Below are 22,601 nucleotides of genomic sequence, written 5' to 3'. Positions count from 1 at the left end.
GCACCTATAAAGACTCATACAAATATCCTACAAACGACCTTAATAATATTATATACCTCATCAATTGTCAACCAAACTGCAACACATGTTATATCGGAAGTACCACTACTAAATTTGGCTCATCAAAAACATCCAATACCCGTGCATACTACCATTTTCATAGTCTCATGTCCAACCAATCTGTCACAGAACTTACAACTCATGCCCAGACTCACAACCACAACCCGCTCATCGACTCTGCCATTTCAATCATTAAACTAAAATCCAGTTACAGAATACTCCAATATGAAGCCCTAGTTATTGAATGGTACAAGCACCACTCTAACCTCAAAATTCTAAATTCTAAACTCCCCTTCAATCTTTCCCCAATTTGGAACCTCTCGAGATTAAAGTTCCCACATGTCAAAAAAGGCATCACGAGAGTATAATTTTTTATTCTTAAAATATCACGCGCGTTCTCTCCCCACACATTGCCAACTGAAGACGTTCTCTAACTAACGAAAGTCCTCGTAAAGACTATTGGCTTCATCGGATTCACTTACATAGTTTTTAATCATTCCTTCTTCTCTTTATTTCGATGACAACCAAGGATTGGATGTGTACACTTCTATTTCCTTGCGCCTATTTAACTCAGTCAACTTTTATCTACTTCCCTCCCTTTTAATTTTCAATTCAACAATTCAACTTAAACATTAACCACGCTTCCTAAGTAAACCATCGCAGATTAATTTCAAGGTGAGTACCGCTTTTTAAGCTTTCGCTATTCCTTTCTAATACAGTAATCACTTATTTTCTTCTGCCCCTTCCGGCTGATAATTTTGTTTTCAACATTTGTTTGGAGTGAAGAAACCATCGAAAGTCCTTCAGTATCTTCTCAGCGGCGAAAAACATTTTTAAACGATTGATTTGTATGAGCGCTTCTTCTATTTTCATCGGTGGTTCGTCGTTAATATGTTCTTCGACAGAATGACCTCCTTCCATTTCTTCATCCTCATGAGGAATTTCTTGAAAAATATCGATGATAATGTCGTTGATATCTAGAGCACCATCTTCTGTAGTGAGTCTATATCTTTGTAGCCAGGGTCACTTGTAGCGGAAGTATCGTACATTATCAATAGATGTTGAAGTTCTTGTTCTTCTTGGTTCTCCACATTGCTGTTCACAACTTCAATTTTTGCGTTTGAGAAGCCAGACTTTACAAAACAGTTCACGACAGTTTGTTTTCTAATTGCGTTTACTGAAGAGGAAATCCATTGAATCGCATCTAGGATGCTGATTTTCTTTGCAAGGTCACTCGCACATTTTACATCGTTCATGTCTTAAAAGATGTCTTAAAACACGTTTTCTGTAGTGAAGTTTAAAATGTTTTATTATCCCTTGATCCAAGGGCTGACACTCTGCAGATGTGTTTGGTGGCAGAAAAACTATTTGAATGTTGGACAATTCAATGTGCAGGTGAGATGCAGCATTATCCATGAAAAGAATAATTTTTCTGTTTTGACGAATCATGTTTTGGTTAAAGTGACTTATCCATTCGCTCATGATATCTCGTGTCATCCACGCTTTTTTATTAGACTTCCAGTCAACATTCAAAAGATTCAACTTTATGCCCTTGAAACAACGAGGATTTTGTGGTTTTCCTATAACAAGTGGTTGTTCAAAGTCTCCCAGCATATTTGTACACAATAGTACAGTCAAGCGTTCCTTAGAAATTTTTCCGCCCTGGCACTTTTTGTTTTTTAGACCCATTGTTTTTTCAGGAAGAGCTTTAAAAAAACAACCCTGTTTCGTCACAGTTGTAAATATCCTTAGCTTCAAAATCACGAAATAAATCTTCCAATTTGACGGTCCACTCTGTTACACCTTCAACAGATCCACCTTCACCACTTACGGTTTTCCAAGAAATTTTATGCCGAGTTTTGAACTTGTTTAGTCATCCCACAGAAGCTTTGAACTCATTTACTCCCATAGATTTCGCAACCTCCAAAGCCTTTTCCGTAATAATAGGCCCATTAATGGGAATTTTTTTAGCACATTCGCGACAAAACCACTCGTACGTAACATTGTCAATTTGAAGTCCAACAGTTTTCGGGAATGATTTTTGAACCTGATCATTTCCGTGTTGCCAAAATTGTTTGAGCAGTTCATTTTTTTTCTTTAGGATGTCGCTTACCTGCATCTTCCCGATTTTGAATTTTGCAGCGAGATTGCGAACACTATTTTTTTGCCGATCATACGCATTAATGAGTTTGACTTTATCTTTTAAAGTTAAATGTTTACAAGAAGACATTGTGCACTTTACACGACACTGAACAAAACTGAAAACTGAAACTGAAAAGACGAAAGGCCGACAAAATCACCCCCCCCCATCTGCACACACTGAATTCATCAGAAGTTTTACACGTGCCTTAAAATTCTTGAAAAAGGGTTTAGAACCGCGACGTAAACCTTCATAAAATTCAGAGAATCGGAAATAGAAAGTAAGCACACGATTGAGGCAATACGGGGAAGAAAAGTTCCTAGAAAAAGGACCGTGAGCTCTCCCGCTGTCCGTTATGGGGAGATCAAATTAAGTGCTAATTTAAACGAAACAGTGCAGATTGCCTGTCCGCGTCCGTTACAGAGAATGTCCGCTAGACAGAAGCTGCAAACACGTTAAAACCAATGGAGGTGAGTTGGGGAATTTGAAGATGTCCGTTGTAGAGAGATGTCCGTTAACGAGAGGTGTCTGTTAGGAGAAGTTTCACTGTATATATAATATGCATTTCATAATACATATATTTCATAATATGTATTATGAAATTTAATTATAAAAATTACATTTCATAATACATATTATATATATACAGTATATAATAATTTTATTCTTTATATAGAGGTACTAAGTAAACATCAATTATAGATCACCACAAAATTAAAAAGATACTGTACACCTTTTTATAATGAAATAAACATATAAATTAAAAAAAAAATAATATGTTTAAGTAACTTAAACCCAAATTATGTGGCACCCCTGGAATGTTGTTGCAGCACCCCGGTTTAAAACCACTGGTTTAGGTTGCTGACAATTTGATTAGGTATTTTGCTTCTACATGAGGAATTCTTAAGGGAACTCTTTTGATACTGTTGCACATAAAAGACTGCTGTACAAATTGGAGCAGTGTGTCATTAAAGGCTAGTTACTGCTATGGATAAAAGGGTGGTTGACAGGGAGAAGACAGAGTGGTTACTAATGAACACTGATCTTTGTGGACTAATGCTATTAGTGGAGTTTCCCAAAGTTTGGTGTTAAGTCCATTATTGTTTTCTTTATTTATTATTGGTGTTGATGAAGGTATATCAGGCTTCATGTCTGAGTTTGCAGTTGATCAAAGGTTGACAGGGTGATTAATGACAGTAATCAAGATGAGCTACTGTAACAAGATCTTAGAAAATTAGGTTGATGGGCTGAGAAATGGTAATTGAATGGAGAAATGATAATGGGCCGAGAAATGGAAAGTTAACCTTTACAAATGTACAGCACGTGCATATGACTAGTAGTAATCCCAGAATAATATACCACTTGGTCCTACACTCAGGGAAGTAGAAAATGAAAAAGACCTGGGAGTAATTGTGCAGTCAGATATGAAATAATCTGAGTAGTGCAGACAGGCTGCCAGGACAGCTCATGGAGTTTTGTCAGTGATATGCAGAACCTTGCCAGCAGGGATAAGGATGTGATTATCCCCTTGTACGCCATGGTTAGTCTGCATCTTAATTACGGTATACAGGTCTGGAGATCTCATTTTAGGAAGGATGTAGATTTGCTGGAATGGGTGCAGAGAAGGGCAACCAGATTGGTGAAGGGAACAAAAGGGTGCTTTTACCAAGAAAGGCTTTATTTCTGCAAATTGCAGCACCTGGAAACTAGGCACCCATAGGGAGATCTGATTGAGGTGTTTAAGACCTTGAACAGATTGAGTAAGATAAATATCGATGGCATTCTTCTTCATCCTGACCACTAGGCTACGGCGGAAGGCCGCCGTAGCCTAGTGGTCAGGCGCGCGGGTGCATAAGTACACGTGCCTTGAGTGACTGGGGTTCAAGCCCGTGACTGCTGAATATGGTGCTGTTTCTTGTATTCTGTCTATCTTGTGAACTCCTCCTCTGACCATTTGGTCGTCCTGGAGTATAAACAGAAAATTTATTTATTTTTTTATTCTGAAACTACACACACGCAAGGGGTCATAAATTGAAATTGAAGAAGAGTTGTTGCAGGGTTGTAGAAGTTTGCCTTGAGTCTGTGGATGGTTGATTTTTGGAACAACTTTCATCTGTTGTTGTGGAAGTGGGTGGTTTGAATAAATTTAAGGAAGAACTAGGCAAATTTTTAGAGGGTATGGATGGGTGAAGTGCATAGTTTTCTTTTTTTGCCAATGCTTATAAGCTTGCTTTCTTGCATCATTTGGCAATACTATTACTAAAGACAGTAATTAGCCTTGTAATTTTTAGCTTTGATGATTATTCCACATTTTTAGCTTATTTAGTATGTAGGGATTCCTCCTTCTTACATATTGCCATATTTCTATCATAATTTCATTCTGTACTAGCTGTTGAATTTCTTGATATTAAATCTGCAATTAAAAACATAATTTTTCACATTTGTATTCAAATATATATATAATAGAATTTAGTTGCAGCTAAATTGAGTGTGGGAAAAAGAAAAAAGGAAAAAAGGTTATAGAGTTCATAATTATTCAGTCAAGACAGGACTATGAAGGGAAAGGAAAGAACAAGCCCACTAACTGATTCAAACATGAGAAAGTTTAAATTTTCTACCTATAATTCAATATAAAAAGTCAGATATGAGATTCGAAAAAGTGCCAAAAGATGCTAAGAAAATAAAATAAAAGAAAAAAAATAATATATTTATTAGTAAGAAAACGTAAATATCATTAAATACGCTTTACGGAAAAGTGGCCCCTCGCATTTTGCCCCCACATCTCGCCTCCCACATTTTGCCCCCAGTAGATAATGAGTAGGTTACAAAAATGTAAATACAGTCAATTCTCGATAACTTGAATTTTTATTGAAGTCCCAGCCCCTTTAGTGGATATTCAATGTTAAACTCTCTCGATTACTCAAACTGAACTTCCGATAACTCTAACTTTTCCGAACAAATTGAGCCTGTCACCACCAAATACAGAGAATGCGGAAAGGTCAGGGAATGACCACTTCATATCCCGGAGCAATATGGCCTTAGTTGCTAATGCTCCTAAAAACCAAAAAATAACAAAAAAATAATATCCAAACAAATTTTCAAAATTACATTTGTGTACAAATTGTCACGTAGCCTTTAAACTAATTTCTCCCCTTTTGTATGTCTTCAGGGTTCTCTTTCCATTGAGAAATGATTAACAGTTCCAGTTAATCCTTTCACAATGACAAGAATACATACTCGACCACGAGGGCGATAGTCACTTGGTTAGTTATGGACATGGGGGAAGGGAACAGTGACTAATCTTATAGGAGTCTTTTCAGTAACAAGTGAATCTTGTTCTGATTTGTCTAAATTTAAAGAATAAAAGTTCCTGCATCTGGCTCTCCTCACATTTCCTGGCGCAGTGGACAGCACGCATTTGCTGTTTTCGCCGCCTCATTATCGGTGGTGCATCATGTGAACAAGCTGAGCATTGCAGGCAGTGCAATATCTGCATATTATTTTTGCATCTTGCTTGATGAATCCTGTGTGTACAATGGCAAAAAGTGTTTCATCAATAAGAGGCAAAAGAAAATTGGTAGATGATGATGACAATCACATTTACGTGTTTTCAAAGAGAACTCTAGATGAAAAACATGGAATCTGGGTTTGTGAAAAACGTTCCACCTGCAAAGGACGTGTTTGGACAGAGGTTTTGGAAGGCCCAGTTGTGAAAGTCGTAACTAAACATAACCATGCAGCTGAAGCTGCAAGGTTGGAAGCATTGCAATTGATTGGTCAAATACGGCAACAACCACAGCAAATTGTTGCATCAGTAATTGCAGAGGCTCATGCCAATGTCACGGCATTAATTTCTGAAAAAGGATTCACTTAAACGAACCATTCGTCATGTTCGATGCAACAATGGTACTGCTTTACCGAACAATCTCCAGGACCTAGTAATTCCACAAATTATCAAGAAATTATCATCGAGGCAATGTACAACAGTTTTCCAGCAGCTTTATATAATCCATGTGGTTCAATTCAGTGCAGTTATTCGTGGTCTACGTGCTTCTGCCAAACAAAACTCGTGCCACATACGTCAAGTTCCTTCAAGAAGTTAAAAATCTACAACCGGGTCTCCAACCCCAGCGACTTATTACAGATTTCGAACAAAGTGCCATGCAAGCCTTCCAACAAGAATTTCGTGGTATTGTAAATACCAGTTGTTTTTTTTCATCTTTCCCAAAGTGTTTGGCGAAAGGTACAGAATGAAAGTTTAAAAGCCCGATACGAATGAGATCATGAATTTGCTCATTGGATCTGAATGATTCCGGCATTGGCATTTATTCCTCCTGCTAATGTTATTCAAGCATTTGAAGATTTAGTTGAAGCTGATGACTTCCCCATTGAAGCTATGGTGATTGCAAACTACTTTAAAGATATATATATTGGAAGAAGACAGCGGAGAGGCCAGCAATTACCCATTTTTGCCATTGAATTATGGAATGTTTACACACAAACATTGAATGATCAGCAACATACCAATAACGGCGTGGAGGGGCACAGGGGATTTCAGGAAACTTGTGCTACTTTATTCCCAAATATTTACCGATTCATTGATTCTTTAAAGAAACAACAAGGGCTACACAATTTCGAAATTACACAACTAATGTAATTCAGGCAATCAAAGAAACAAGAAGTATGCTGCAATTTCTGCTAGAATCAAAAGAATAGTCCAAGATTTTCAAAATCATAATGTGCTTGATTGATTACCTTAGAGGCATTGCATACAACTTCGAGTTTTAAACAATAATAATGTGCATTTATTCTATTAAAACAAAATAAATTAGAATTATTAAAAAATTAGGTGTATCATTTACATTTCTGTAGCCTACTTAATATCTACAGGAGGTAAAATGTGCTGGGGGCGAAATGTGGGAGACGAAATGCAAGGGGCCACTTTTCTGGATCCCATTAAATACTGCTGGACATACATAATATATATTTCCACTTTATATTTCAGAGTGAGTATCTGGCACCATGTGATAAGCGAAGAGCTTTTATCTCAGGATTTACTGGTGACTTTGGTAAGTTGACTATTTGAAAAAAAAAAATTAAAAAATCAAATAGTAATAGTCTAATTATTTTTGTATATTGATAATGAATTTATTTTGAAGAATTGCATTTCCAGTTTCTGTTTTGAAGTGATCCTCTTGAATTCTAATGAAGATTATGGTTATCTAACATGTAATCTTGAGCTGACCGGGCTAGCCGGGTAGGTAAAGTGCCTGCCTGGCAACCCAAAGGTCGCGGGTTTGATTCCCACTTCGGGCTGGATATCACGATGGTGCCGAACCAACCAGTTGGTTGGATATCCCAGCCACGATACACGAAGGAAGCAAGAAAAAACTGGTTCCTTCGTGTATTGATCACATCGTAAGAAATAAATAAAATGTAATATTGAGTTGAAAGCACCTATAGAAATTGTGCTATCATCTCTGCTAGGATAACTCTGACTAAAACCATGAAGTACACAGGCTAATGGCAAGAAGCAAAAAAAAAAAAAAACTGATTTAGATAACTTTTATATCTTCATATCATACGTTATTTGTTGAATCATGCATAACTAACTTTCAGTTAGTTATGCATCATTCAGTCGAATGTGGGTGCAATGTAAACGTTAGTCTCACATGGATTTGTAGGGGTAACAAAAATATGTATAGAACTTACCTGAATATTCAAGTAACAAAAATGTGTTGATTTTATACATTTTTCCATGCTACTCATGACTTTTTTTTTTTTTTTTTTTTTAGAAAAGAAACATTTGTACACCCTCTCTGTTTCAACATTATCTTATTGGAAAAGAATATATCACTCAAAATTATTTGTTGGTAGTTAATTTATATCAGCTTCTGCTGATAAGTTTTTAAAATTGGTACAAAAAAAAATAACTGCATGATACATTAAATAAATAACTAGTTGATACACAAAAAAAGCAACCAATAAGATAATGTTGATACATTAAATAAATAACTAGTTGATACATAAAAAAAGCAACCACTTAGGTTATGAAAGAACAAGATTATATTGGTTGTGAGTTGAAAAAAAGGTGTTAATTGTTACTTGTTCCTTATATGGAATTGCATGAATTCCCCAATGAAATGTTTATTTTTGTGTTATAAATTCTTCACAGGATAAAGTCTACCTATGTGCAATATTACACTTCACTTCATTACTGAAGGATTTTTTCCAAGTGATGTTAAGTTTATAGATTGCTACTGGCAGCTAGATTGTTGTGTTTTTCTTGCAACCATAACTCCAAATGGACCAGAAGGAGAAGTCACTATGTATTTTGTACACAAGAATGTTTCTTTATATATATAAAAAAAATTAATATTTTTACTAAAACTTAGTAATATTAATTGTATTAATTTTATAGGAAGCAATCACTCAACAAGAATATATTATGACAATATGAGAAAGCTTAAAGTTTTTGCTGATTTGCCTGAAGCAAAATTATTGCGCAATTATTTCGGTCTGGAATTTTTAGAATTTTTATTCTATTATTATTATTATTTTTTTTTTTTTTTGAAAAGATAAAGGGAAGGAAGAATGGAATAAGAGCAATAGAAGGATAACTGAGGGAGGGAAAAATTAGTTTGAGTTTGGAGTTGAACTGTGAATGAATGCTGACTAGCTGATGCATGTCTTCATGTTGGTTTGGAAGAAAGACATGGAATTACAGATATTAATTCTGAAGAACCAGTGCCAATGGAAATATTTGTATAATGAGCATACAGAAACTGAACACCTGTGTGCTAGCGATTGGGGTGCCTCCGTAGCCAGGTGGGCAGGAGCAGCAGTGCGTAGCACATGCTTCTTGATTAGACCGGGGTTCGAGCCCGTGCCCACCAAATACGGAGGATGTGGATAGGTCAGGAAATGACCACCGCATATCCCCCAAGCAATATGGCCTTAGTTGCTAACACTCCTAAAAACCAAATAACAGCTAGTGACTGGGATTAACCTGACTATCTTTTGGATAGAGTCTAGGATTTTAAGTGAGGTTTTGTAACTGGGTTCCGCCGACCGGGCTAGCCGAGTGGGTAAAGTGCCTGCCTGGCAACCCAAAGGTTGCGGGTTCGATTCCCGCCTGGACTTGGATCAAAGTACTGCAAAAACCTTGGGAGGTGCATTATGGCCACAGAAGCCTATGCGCCAACAACTATCAAAAAAAAAAAAAAAGTAACTGTGGTTCCATGATATGTTGGATTTGTAAGAGGTATCGACTATTTATAAAAAAACAAAGATCAAGAGCAAATCATAAAGCATAGTATTTTGATGCAGAGAAAGCATTATTTGTGATATATAGTGAACCCCCGATATGTGTCGGGGTTACGTTCCAGGAAAACATTGTGCAGTCCAAATCTGCACAATGAGAAACGTAGTTTATATGACATAATGAGTCTAGGAAAATTTACCGCCGCGTCAGTTTATCACGTAAACAATTTACTGCCACGTAAGTTTATCACGTAAACAATTTACCGCCGCATCAGTTTATCGCATTTTACTGTCTAGAAGCAGTGAGATGTATTTGGTCAAATCATAAAAAGTTATTTTTTATTTAAGTTTCTGCCTTAAGCTATGATTAGCATATTTTTTGGAATTCTATGAACTATGAGGGAATAGTACAGAAATAAAAAAAAAACAAAAAAAAACACATGTATGGAAATATGTAATTTAATAGGTAGATTATGTATTTTAATAGTTACATGTATCACAAAAATAGTAAAAAATCCATTATTTGAACAATATAACAATTTGTTAATTTTAAACCAAACTAATTATAACATTAGGTATGTCATAGTACACTGCAAAAATTCAAAATGAATGTTTATGCAATCTTCAGAATCAGTCACGTTAGGATAATTAATTACAGTAAACCCCCACTATTCGAGGGCGTTACGTTCCTGAGAAATGCCGCGAATACTGAGTTATGGCTCCCATAGTAATAAAGGGGTTCCGTTCCAAAGTATGAAATATATAAGAAAAACTAGTCTAAAATTTTGTCTATGTATGTATTATACGTACCTTCATAATATGACTATGTACATAGACAGTACATAGTAAAATGCAAGCATAAGGCATCGAAATGAAAATAAGAAACAATTTAATATTAAATGTAATATTTATTAGAAATTTCAAACAAATCTTTCAAACCAGCGCCTTTGCTAGCTAAAAGACTTATCCCGCAAGTGCTATCACCAGTTTCGCTAAAGTGTTGATAAAGGAGTTTTGCCTTTTCACGAATGATGAGTGAACTTAACGGAATTTTATTTTGAGTTCGGTCTTCTATCCACAGATTTAAAGCTTTTTCCATTTTTTCTAATTTAACATCACGAGTTACAGAGCAAATTTTTGAAGCAATTAGCGCATTTTCACGGACACTACGGCAGATTTTTTTTCCGATTTTTTGATTGATCGTACCGTTGACTCATTGATTTTATAATGTTTTGCCACTGAGGAGACACTTTCACCATTAGAAATTTTGTCTGATAACTCAATTTTATTCGCTAATGTCATCACCTTCTTGGATCTTTTCACATTTCCCTTTTTATTCGTAGCCATATTTTTGTAGGGGTTAGAAAGAACTTGTCTGCAATAAAGTTACTTTCTTCCGTTAACACACTCGAAAAAAAAAGTCTGTTTTACACTGAAATCAGTAGATTTATTGTTTTTGTAAGCATATCAATTTATAAATTGATAAATTTATTCAAATACATATATATATATACACAGTTATGCCCAGTTAATTTATTAAAGTACAAATAAAATAAAATAAATTAACTGGGCATAACTGTGTATATATATATGTATTTGAAACTATGGACCCCAGTACTCCAGGCCCATTTGTCACTAAATTTATTCAATTTTTAAGCATATAAATTAATTAAAAGCAAACGATGAAACCTTCCATGACAAGTGCATTACACATACTGAACAAGGATTAGCGAGAAACATCCACGCTCACGATTTTGTCACCCTCTCCCCCCACCCACTGAGCGCTGTTTTGACCGGGAAAGATAATTTTAGCCACTCCCATGCTTTTTTTTATGGCATAAAATGTTCACGGCACCTTAAAATTCACATTTTTTTAGGTTTCATTTTATATTAAATCAGTGACCGCGAATACAGATACCGCGAATAGCGGGGGTTAACTGTAATATTTGCAACACAATATGTAAATTATTAATAATAAATATTATGTTCTATACCTCTTAGATAATCAACAATATCACCCCATTCATTGTATGCACTAACAAGCCTTTTAATTCGTTCATCACAATTGTGATACTTCTTTTTTTTTGTTGCCCGGATCACTTCCACTTAAATATTGTTCAACGCACATTTCATTAATACTTTGTTCTTTTTTAATGCAATCGATAAATTTCCAAATGTTGGGATGATAAGCAGCAACTTGTTCCTCAAATTCTCTATGCCACCCTTCAACAGAATTATTTGTTCTTGGTAATCCTTCAAGAACAAGCTGGTATACGTTCCACATTTCATGGGAATACTTTGGTGGTCGACGAAGATGTCATCTGGTTGGGCATACAATCCATGTATCCTTAAAATAATCAACAACTTCTTGCGATTCTGGAGGAAAAACACCATTTTCACACAAATGTTAAAAAACGACCATCACAATTGGAGTGGGCACAAATGCAATTGCTGCCAAAATTCGCATATTTAATGCAAAATTAGCATCAGTTTCATAACATTGTTTCAATCCATTATTCTGAATGGAACGAAAAATACATTGTGAAAAGTGGAAAAAACAACCCCGTTGCGAAGCATCAGGAAAAACTCTTCTGGCCATCATCGTCGTCTCAAAATCTGTAGTTACTGTTTGCGGGGACATAGCCGGTTCTTGGGCGTCCAATCCATGTATCCTTAAAATAATCAACAACTTCTTGCGATTCTGGAGGAAAAACACCATTTTCACACAAATGTTAAAAAACGACCATCACAATTGGAGTGGGCACAAATGCAATTGCTGCCAAAATTCGCATATTTAAAGCAAAATTAGCATCAGTTTCATAACATTGTTTCAATCCATTATTCTGAATGGAACGAAAAATACATTGTGAAAAGTGGAAAAAACAACCCCGTTGCGAAGCGTCGGCCATCATCGTCGTCTCAAAATCTATAGTTATTGATTGCGGGGACATAGCCGGTTCCAATACTTTCAGCTGCTGTAGTAGATAGATAGGTTTCCTCACACTTGTTAGGCAATAATGCATAAACTAATGGAAGTGATATTTTGTCCTTGAATTCATGTATCGTATATAGCTGATAAAAAAAAAAAAGTAAGGGAATAGTTTTGAAAGTCCCATCGGCATACCAGTGTTCACTTCACGCTAACAACTGCAAATTTCTTTTTGTACTGAAAATTAACGTACTGTTGTCCTCAAACCAAAGTAATCCTCATACCAAAGTAATCCCATGAAATGTGGAACATATGCCAGCTTGTTCTTGAAGGATTACCAAAAATGAATAATTCTGTTGAAGGGTGGCATAGAGAATTTGAGAAACAAGTCGCTGCTTATCATCCCAACATTTGGAAATTTATCGATTGCATTAAAAAAGAACAAAGTATTAACGAAACGCGCATTGAACAATATTTAAATGGAAGTGATCCGGGCAACAAAAAAAAGAAGTATTGTGATTGTGATGAACAAATTAAAAGGCTTGTTAGTGCATACGTTGAACAGGGTATTATTGTTGATTATCTAAGAGGTATAGCGCATAATATTTCTTATTAATAATTTACATACTGTGTTGTAGATATTACAGTTTCTTAGTAATTAATTATCCCAACATGACTGATTCTGAAGATTGCATAAACATTCATTTTGAAATTTTTGCAGTGTACTATGACATACCTAATGTTATAATTAGTTTGGTTTAAAATTAACCAATTGTTATATTGTTCAAATAATGGGTTTTTTACTATTTTTTTTTTTTGTTTTTTTTATTTCCGTACTATTCCCTCATAGTTCATAGAATTCCAAAAAATATGCTAATCATAGCTTAAGGCAGAAACCTAAATAAAAAATAACTTTTTATGATTTGACCAAACACATCTCATTGCTTCTAGACAATTTGGCCTTAGTTGCTGATGCTCCTAAAAACCAAATAACAACAACAACAGCTTCTAGACAGTAAAATGCAATAAACTGACATGGTGGTAAATTGCTGGCGGTAAATTTTCTGTACCCCATGACATAATGAGGGTTGCATATCTGTAAACACACACAAAAAAAAAAAAAAATGTGCAAAAAAAATTAAATTGAAAACTATAGTCTTCATTCAGAAAGAAAAAAATTAGAAACATGTCCATAAAATTAATAAAAAAATTAAATTGAAAAATAGTCTTCATTCAGTAAGAAAAAAAGAAAAAAAATTAAAAATTAAACTTGCTAATACTTACCTCTAAATTTTTAATTTAAATTCATTGCTTCTTTGTCGCTGTATTCCTGTTATAAACTTGCAACAGTATCTGGCACTTCTTGGAAAAAATTAGTTAAAATTGTTTGCTTAGAAGCATGCTGTTTTTCTCTATAAATTTCTTCATAAGGAACTGAAGCTAATGATAAATTCTGCGAAAATTTAAACACCTCTCCAAATTAGCATCCATATCCAGAGCTTCTTGGCTAAGCTCATTTGCAAGTCTTAAAAACTCAGCTAGTCTCTTCACGATCAAATTTTTCTGTCTTCTTCATCTTCTTCGTTTTTATCATTTTTGTTATCTTCTTCGCATTGCGAAAAAATATCGTCCACTGATAATTGTTCTCTATGAGATTGAAGGACTTCTGTGATATCTGCTGGTTCCAGTTCTTCAAATCCCTCTCTGCTAATCACTTTGCCAATTCTCACAATCTCAATTTCATCCGGCATTTCAAACGTGGCTTCTTTAGTGCAGCTTTGTGGCTACAGTTTTTTCCACACTGCATTCATTGCTGAGTTCTTAACTTCACCCCATGCAAATTCAATATTTTTTACAGCATCAAGAATGTTATAATTCTGCCAATAATCTCAAATTGAAAGACTGCCTATTCCATCAGTATCTTCTACCAATTGTAAAAAAGATCTTCTTAGGTAATAAAGTATAAAGGTAGCTAATAACACCTTGGTCCATCGGCAGAATTAACGAACTTGTATTCACTGGAAGAAAGGTAACTTTCACATTTGGGTGCATTCAGACAAATGTGTAGGATGACTGGGTGCATTGTCAAGAATGAGCAAGATTTTGAATGCTATGTTGTTCTTCAGGCAATATCGTTTTGTTTTGACGCAAAAGCAATTTAAAAACTTCGAAGATTTTAGCTGTCATGCAGACTTTTTTGCACCTGGGGTGGTTTTCTCTTCTTTTGAAATGAATGTTCGACTTGGCATACACTTCCAAAATAAGCCGGTCTCATCAGCATTAAACATTTGACTTGCTAGATAGCCCTCAGTCGCAATAACATCCTTGAAAGTTTTCAGATGCAAAGAAGCAGCTTCTGTATTTGAACTGGCTGCTTTGCCCGTTAACTATGAAGACTGACTTATTTTAAAATTTTTAAACCAACCCTTACTGGCTTGAAAGACGTCTGCATTGAATGGACTGGCTACTTGTTGTAAGCGATTAAAAATTTACACAGCTTTGGTTGCGAGTAATACCTGAACTAAGAGGCATTCTCTTTTGATTAAGATCTTCTATCCATAAAGAAAGTAATTTTTCGGTTTTCTATATTAAAGGATTTCTCACTTTTGTAGTGCTTTTTGCAGCCAATGATGTGGAACAGATAACTGAACTTTTAATTTTCTCAACATTTTCCCTAATTCGTCAAATGCTAGATTCATTTATGCTGTATTTCTTATCCAATGACACAACCTTTTTGCCATTTTCTAACTCCTTAACGATTTTTAATTTTTCCTTTAAATTTAAAATTTTTTTTTGTTCTAGCTTTCTTCATTTTTGGCACTAATTAAACACATTTTATATAGACAAGAAATATTAAATCAGCAAAAGCAATGCCTACCGATTAGCATTAGTAGAAGCATATGATGCAAGAAAACAAGCTTATTCAGCATCAGCCAAAAAAAAAAAAAAAAAAAAACCACTCCCATTTCACCCCTCCATTCATTCGAAATACCGGTCCAGCTGAGCCTTAAATTTATTTAGGTTATCAACTTCCACAACAAGGGATGGAAGTCTGTTCTACCAACCAACCACCCGCTGGCTAAAGGCAAATTTCCGCACATCTATCCTACATCTGTCTTTCCTCAATTTGAATTTATGCACTCTCAGGTGATTATTCTGAGCAAGAGGAAGAATCCCATCGGCATTGAGCATGCTCAAACCATTCAAGGCTTTATACACCTCTATCAGATCACCTTACCAGTGCCTAGTCTCCAGACACTGTAATTTGCAAAATTTAAGCCTTTCTTCGTAAGAGCAACCCTTTGTTCCATTCACTAATCTTGTTGCCCTTCTCTGTACTCGTTCCAGCAGCTGCACATCCTTCTTCAAATGAGGCCTCCAGACCTGTATCCAGTACTCAAGGTTTGGCCTGACCATTGCCTTATACAAGGGAATAATCACCTTATCCCTGCTAGAAAAATTCCTGTATATCATTGACAACACACCATGAGCTACTCTTGCAGCCCGTCTGCACTGCTCAGAGAACTTCATATCTGCCTTCACAATTACCCCCAGGTCCTTTTCAGTCTCTACCACTGTCAGTGTAGTACCACAGAGTTGATACGTTGCTCTAGGGTTACTGTTTCCCACATGTAGTACTTTACATTTGCCAATGTTAAACTTCATTTGCCTCCTCTCAGCCCATCTGCTCAACCTATCCAGATCCTGTTGCAGCAGCATAGCATCAGTAGTGTCCTTAATAACCCTGCCAACCTTTGTATCGTCAGCAAACTTGGACATTAAGCTTTATATCTCTTTTTTAATACTTTCTGTATTAAAAATTGGCAGATCTCATAATCTGCCATTTTTTAATACAGAAAACAACAATGGACACAACACTGAACCCCCAAACTCCACTAATAACATTAGTCCATGATGAGCAGTGTCCATTGATTACCACTCTCTGTCTTCTGACCTCAACCATACTTTTATCCATAGCAGCAATTTCCCTCCAATGCCACACTGCTCCAATTTGTGCAGCAGTCTTCCATGTGCAACATCATCAAAAGCTTTTCCAAGATCCAAATATATGATATCAAAGTTTTTCTTTGCATCCAGTTCTTTTGTCACTGCATCATAGTATCCAAACAAATTGGTCAGGCAAGACTTTCCCTTAACAAAACCATGGTGTGTCCGAGCTATAACTGAAGTCTTGTCTAGATGATCCTGCAGTGCTTCTGTAACCAGTGCCTCCATTAATTTTCCTGGAACAGAAATTAAACTCACAGGTCTATAATTACTTGTGTCAGCCTTTGATCCTCCTTTGTGAATTGGGGTCAGATTTGCACATCTCCAGTCTATGGGTACCTCCCCTGAGATGACGCCTCTGTAGCCAGGTGGGAAGGAGCAGCAGTGCATAGCACACGCTTCTTGATTAGACCGCGGTTCGAGCCCATCACCACCAAATACGGAGGATGCGGAAAGGTCAGGGAATTACCACAGCATATCCCGGAGCAATATGGCCTTAGTTGCTAATGCTCCTAAAAATCAAATAACAAACAAACAAACAGCCTCCCCTGCGTCTAAAGAAGCTCTCATAATTATGGCTAAGGGTTTGCTTACTTCCTTTGCTGCCTCCTTTAATGTAACTGGTTGATGCCATCCACCCCTGGTGCATTTTTTATGTTTATCCTCAACTTCCTCTCAGTTATTACAAAATCATCTAGCTCACTGTCAGAGTTAATTTCACCTCTGGCATTCCCCTTCCTGAATAACTCCTCATGTGTGAATGTAGATGCAAAATACTCGTTTAGTTTGTTAGCCACCTGAGCAGGATCCTCAACTGTTGAACCATCAATATCCAGTGGACCAATCTGATTCATCCCTTTCCTTCTAGGGTTTACATAGGTAAAGAACTCTTGTCTTTTCTTTGCATCCTTTGCCAAGGATTTCTCATAATCTGCCATTGCCTGCCTAATCTCCTTTGTGACTTGGTTACAGACCAGCTTATATCTATCATAGGCTTTCATGTCACCCATTAATTTATATGTATCCCATGCATTTTTATTCTCTGCCATATGTCTCATTAGTTCATCTACATCCAGTTAGGCCTAAACCTTGAACAATATTTCTTAGTTAGTATGTAAAGCCTAGTAGCTTCCAAGATAAGTTCTTTGATTGCTTCCCATTTTGAATTATTCCAATCAGTATCTGGGAAATTAAAATCCCCTGTTATAAGACTCTCTGATTTACTGGCCCACTCTATTTCCCTGTACAGTTTCTTATTATACTCATCAGAGTCAATTTTGATCTCCCAATGCTTAACATCATCACCAAACTGACTCGACACTGCACTGCAGTCCATCGATGTCGACTGGCTTCACTTCCTTGAATTTTGTGTGTTTCTTAACTAATAGCATAACCCCTCCTCCCTTCCTGTCCTGTCTATCCCTTCTGTACAAATTGTACTCCCCAAATTCCAGTTCTGCATTCCTTATATCTGTGTGACACCATGTCTCTGATATCCCAACAGTATCTGCCTTTGATGTTTTGAGCAATACCTGAAATTCATCAAATTTATTTACTGAACTCCTAGCATTGGTGTACACGCAAGTATACATGCACTTGTTCCTATTTTTAGCTACCCTAATACAACCCATGTGTTTACTTGTACCGCAATGACTCCCAGCAGTCTCTGAAATATCCTGCGTCTTGTTTTCCAGGCTGCTGCTCATTCCAATAGAAGCAGTGCAAGAATCTATCATGTAGCCACTGTCAGAGTAAAAAGTTAATCTGTTAGTCCTTGTATCCCCCTCCAAGCTAGCAGTTTTCCGACCCACCTAACACTTCTTCGATAGCATCAGCAAATATTCTTGCACCCTTTCCATTTAAGTGTATCGCATCCCTGTAGAAGCAATCTCTACTGTTAACAAGTACAGACCAGGCTGAAAAAAATTCTACCCCTTGAGCCTTGCACAATCTTTCCAGGGCCGAATTGATCAACAAGGCTGTCATCATATACTCCCTCCTGTCGTGTCTGGGCAGAATTGCAGACACTTTCAAATTCAACCCTAATTCACATCTTTTTTTCAACAGTGATCTGTACTTGTTAAGTAATTCCGCCGGTCTCCTACTCTTAATATCATTAGTGCCAAAGTGTACATCTATATCGCGTTTTGTGCCCTTAAAAGATGATATCCGCTCTACAACGTCATGAAACTTTGTCCCTGGCAGACATACCCTGGTGCTGTTCCACCTATCCTTTTTATAAAACGTGTTTCCTGTTTCCCTGACAATAGAGTCACCAACACCTACTAGTTCCTGTGGGAGCTAGTTTAAACTAGCTCCCACAGGAACTAGTAGGCTAGTTTAAACTAGCTCCCACAGTTAAAACTCTCCTAATTAAAACACTTTACGTTGCTCGAACCAGAAAAAGATTGTCTTTCTTTTTTTTTTTTTTATAAACATGACAGTTATTAGAACCTACAGTACTTAGTACAGTGCTTGAGTTGGAGGTTGAAAAGACGAAAGAAGATATTTTTTGACATTGGTCTTGAACTTCTGTAGACTGGAAGTTTCAGGAAATACTTATGAAAGAAGGTTGTTCCAGAAAATGGCGGTTGAATAAATAAACGAAGAAGATGAAAAGTTGGTTCTGTGGGTTTGAAGTTGGACAGTAAATGGATGTTGGCTGGTAGCGGCACGTGTTTGGGCGGTTTTGAATGAGAGAGCGGGAATTATAGAAGCCAATTCAGAAGACCAGTGCCCATGGAAATATCTGTAGAAGAGGCATGTAGCAGAAACAGTACGTCTATGAGACAGTGAGTGGAGAGACTCTGTTAGAGATGAATCATTAATTAACCTAACTGCCCTATTCTGAATGGAATCAAAGAAGCCTGAGAGAGGTTTTGGGGGCACCGCCACTGTTGTGGGAACAATATTCTATGGTAAGACAGATTTGCAATTTGTACAAAGCAAACAGCTGTTTGGAAGAAAAATAACGCAGAGAGAGAAAGGGAAAACCAAGTTTTTTAGATGCAGAGGAAGCAATATTTGTAATGTGCTTGTGTCCAAGAGAGATTAGAAGTTGGGGTAATCCCCAAAAGAGATATATCATTTTGCCTAGAAATCAGAGTGTCACCAAAGATAAGCATAGGAGCAGAAGAATCCTTTTTGCGAGATATAAGACAATACTGAGTTTTAGAAGGATTGAAATCAACTAAGTTGTCTTTGCCCCACTGGAGAATTACCTGGAGATCAGCATTTAAGGAATTGTTAGCAGCTTTTTGAGAAGATGAAGCTGATTGAGCAGGGCAAGGTTTCTCAAAATGGAAAGTAGAATGCAATGTGCTATCATCGGCAGAACTATGGATAGGATTTCCAGTCAATGGAAAAAGGTCATTAATATATAAGAGGAAAAGAGTGAGGGAAAGAACTGAACCTTGGGCAACAGCAGCATTAATGGAAAAGTTAGAAGACAGAGAGCCATCTACCACCACTCTCAGTGAGCGATCAGAGAGAAAACTGAATAACCAATTACAAAAAACAGTTGGCAAACCATAAGATAGAAGCTTGTTTAGAAGACTTTTATGCCATATACGATCGAAAGCGTTTGAGATATCGAGAGCAACTGCTTGTGTTTCACCGAACTTTTCCATTCAATCAAACCGTAGATGGGTAACATAAGTCAGAATATCACCAGTGGATCAACACTGACGGAACCTATACTGGTGATCGTTGATCAGACGGAAGGTTTCTAGGTTGTTTAAGAGTTGGCAGTTAATTTATTTCTCCATTACTTTAGAAAGAGTAGAAGTAATTGCAATGGAATAATAGTTGGATGGGAGGGATTTGTCACTCTTTTTAGGAACTGGCTGGATATGAGCAAATTTCCAAGCAGAAGGAAAACAGCTTTGGAATAAGAAAAGTGTTTTTTTTTTTTTTTGGTAGTTGTTGGCGCATCGGCTTCTATGGCCATAGTGCACCTCCCAAGGTTTTTGCAGTACTTTGATCCAAGCCCGAGGCGGGATTCGAACCCACGACCTTTGGGGTGCCAGGCAGGCACTTTACCCACCTGCCTAGCCCGGTCGGTTAATAAGAAAGTGAAATAAGGTGGCAAAGAACAGGAGTAAATCAGGAGCACAGGTTTTGAAAACAAGTGGAGAAATACCATCAGGACCTGGAGCTTCCTTAGCATCAAGATTCGACAAAATCCTTCCGACATCCTTTTGATGGAAGACCATAGGAGGCATTCAGTGGAGCATGTTGGGAATGGTGGGAGGTGTTTTACCAATATCATTAATACATGAGTTGGAAGAAAAAAGAGATGCTAGCAGGTCAGCTTTATCCTTGGCTGAAAGTGACAACAAAACCATCTGGTTTGGACAGAGGTGGGAGCAGAGATGGGAAAAAGATGCAGCCAGTAGCTTTGGAAAGAGACCAGAATGTTTGGCTACCATTAGGGCAAGAAGCAAGTTTGCTACTCTTAGCCCGTTCAAACTCTAGTTTGGACTGATTAATAACTGCTTTACAATTATTGCGAGCTTTAATGTAGGCAGAAAATGACCTGAAGAATTCGAAACAAGTCAATTACGATATGCAATGTTTTTCTCTTGAACAGCCTTAGCACATTTAATGGAAAACCATGGTTTAGATAAAGGACTAGATTTTAAAGTGGAGTGTGGGATAAAGGATTCCTTTACTTTCCTGTAAGCATAATTTTACTGACACGATCTGAGCAAACATTGACATCAGAAGTTTTGAAACAGTAATCCAAACAAGGAAAAGAAGAAAAGAAATCTCACAGGTCATCCCATTTTGTGTTCTTGTAATGCCAAACAATATGAGGTTAGGAATAGCCATGAGATAAAGGCTCCATTGGCGCCTTTGTCTTATGGCTATTTCTAGTTGTCCTTTAGGCACTAGATCACACCAAGTTGTGATCTGAGGTGCCTAAAGGACCACTCACTTCAACCATGTACTTAGAAGGGTTGTTTCTGTTGGCAATCCTAACCATACAGCGTGTTGGCTGTATGGTTAGGATTGTTAGGTATTCTTGTAGGTAAATGAACAATCTGTGCAAGGTCATTAGTAATTGCAAAAGCCTCAGCATCTCGACCAGCTGGGTCGGTGTGACTAGAAAACGGAAGCCAGCTGGAGTTGTGAACATTAAAATCACCAAGGAAAATTACCTGCAAAGTGGAGGAGAAATTGTTGAAGTTAAACATAAGAAAAGCACCTGGGGTGGATGGGATCTATCCAGTTATATTAAAGGAAGCGGCAAAGCAACTAAGCAAACCCTTAGCCATAATTATGATAGCATCCTTGGACTCAGGGGAGGTTCCCACGGACTGGAGATCTGCAAATGTATTCCCAGTTCACAATGGGGGATCGAAGGGTGACACAAGTAATTACAGACCAGTTAGTTTAACTTTTGTTCCGGGTAAAATTATGGAGTCACTGGTTAAAGATACATTGCAGGATCATCTAGACAAGACTGCAGCAATAATTCAGACACAGCATGGGTTTGTTAAGGGAAAGTCTTGTCTGACAAATTTGATAGGATATTATGATGTGGTTACAAAAGAACTGGATGCAAAAAATAATTTTGATATCATATATTTGGATTTCAGGAAAGCTTTTGACACTGTTGTGCATGGAAGACTATTATACAAATTGGAGCAGAATGGTATTAAGGGTAAGTTGCTACAATGGATAAAAGGATGGTTAAGTGGGAGAAGACAGAGGGTGGTAATCAATGGGTGCTGCTCTTCATGGACTAATCACACCAAGGGGTTTTCGTGTGATTAGTGGGGTTTTGTCAATGATATATAGAAATTTTGCTAGCAGGGAGAAGGAGGTGATTGTCCGTCTGTATAAGGCAATGGTCAGGCCACGCCTTGAATACTGCGTACAGGTCTGGAGGCGTCATTTTAGGAAGGATGTAGATTTACTTGAGTGTGTACAGAGAAGGGCAACAAGATTGGTGAGGGGAATGAAGTGATCCTCTTACCAAGAGAGGCTTCAGTTCTCAAATTGCAATGGCTGGAGACTAGTCACCTGCGCGGTGATCTGATTGAGGTGTATAAGGCCTTGAATGGGTTGAGCATGCTGAATTCTGATGGAATCCTTCCACTTGTTCAGATTACGAACCTAAGGGGACATAAATTCAAATTAAGAAAAGACAGATGTAGATTAGATGTGCGGAAATTTGCCTTTAGCCAGCGGATG

The 22,601-nt window shown here is 37.0% G+C and overlaps 1 protein-coding gene across 1 annotated transcript in view; it reads left to right on the top strand.

Annotated features, from left to right (window-relative positions):
* LOC150087411 (xaa-Pro aminopeptidase 1-like) overlaps positions 1–22,601 on the top strand; it is a 532,432-nt gene that overhangs the window by 155,200 nt on the left and 354,631 nt on the right. Inside the window, exon 5 of the mRNA XM_090372051.1 lies at positions 7,206–7,269. Within this exon, the coding sequence (XP_090228177.1) occupies positions 7,206–7,269 (64 nt within the window). The remainder of the gene's footprint in view (positions 1–7,205; positions 7,270–22,601) is intronic.

Source organism: Mastigoproctus giganteus, chromosome 4 (assembly GCF_048544385.1).
Source record: "Mastigoproctus giganteus isolate SK-2022 chromosome 4, ASM4854438v1, whole genome shotgun sequence".
Taxonomy (NCBI): domain Eukaryota; kingdom Metazoa; phylum Arthropoda; class Arachnida; order Uropygi; family Thelyphonidae; genus Mastigoproctus; species Mastigoproctus giganteus.
The sequence above is the reverse complement of the archived record's forward strand: the minus strand, read 5'-3'. Positions and strand labels throughout refer to the sequence as shown.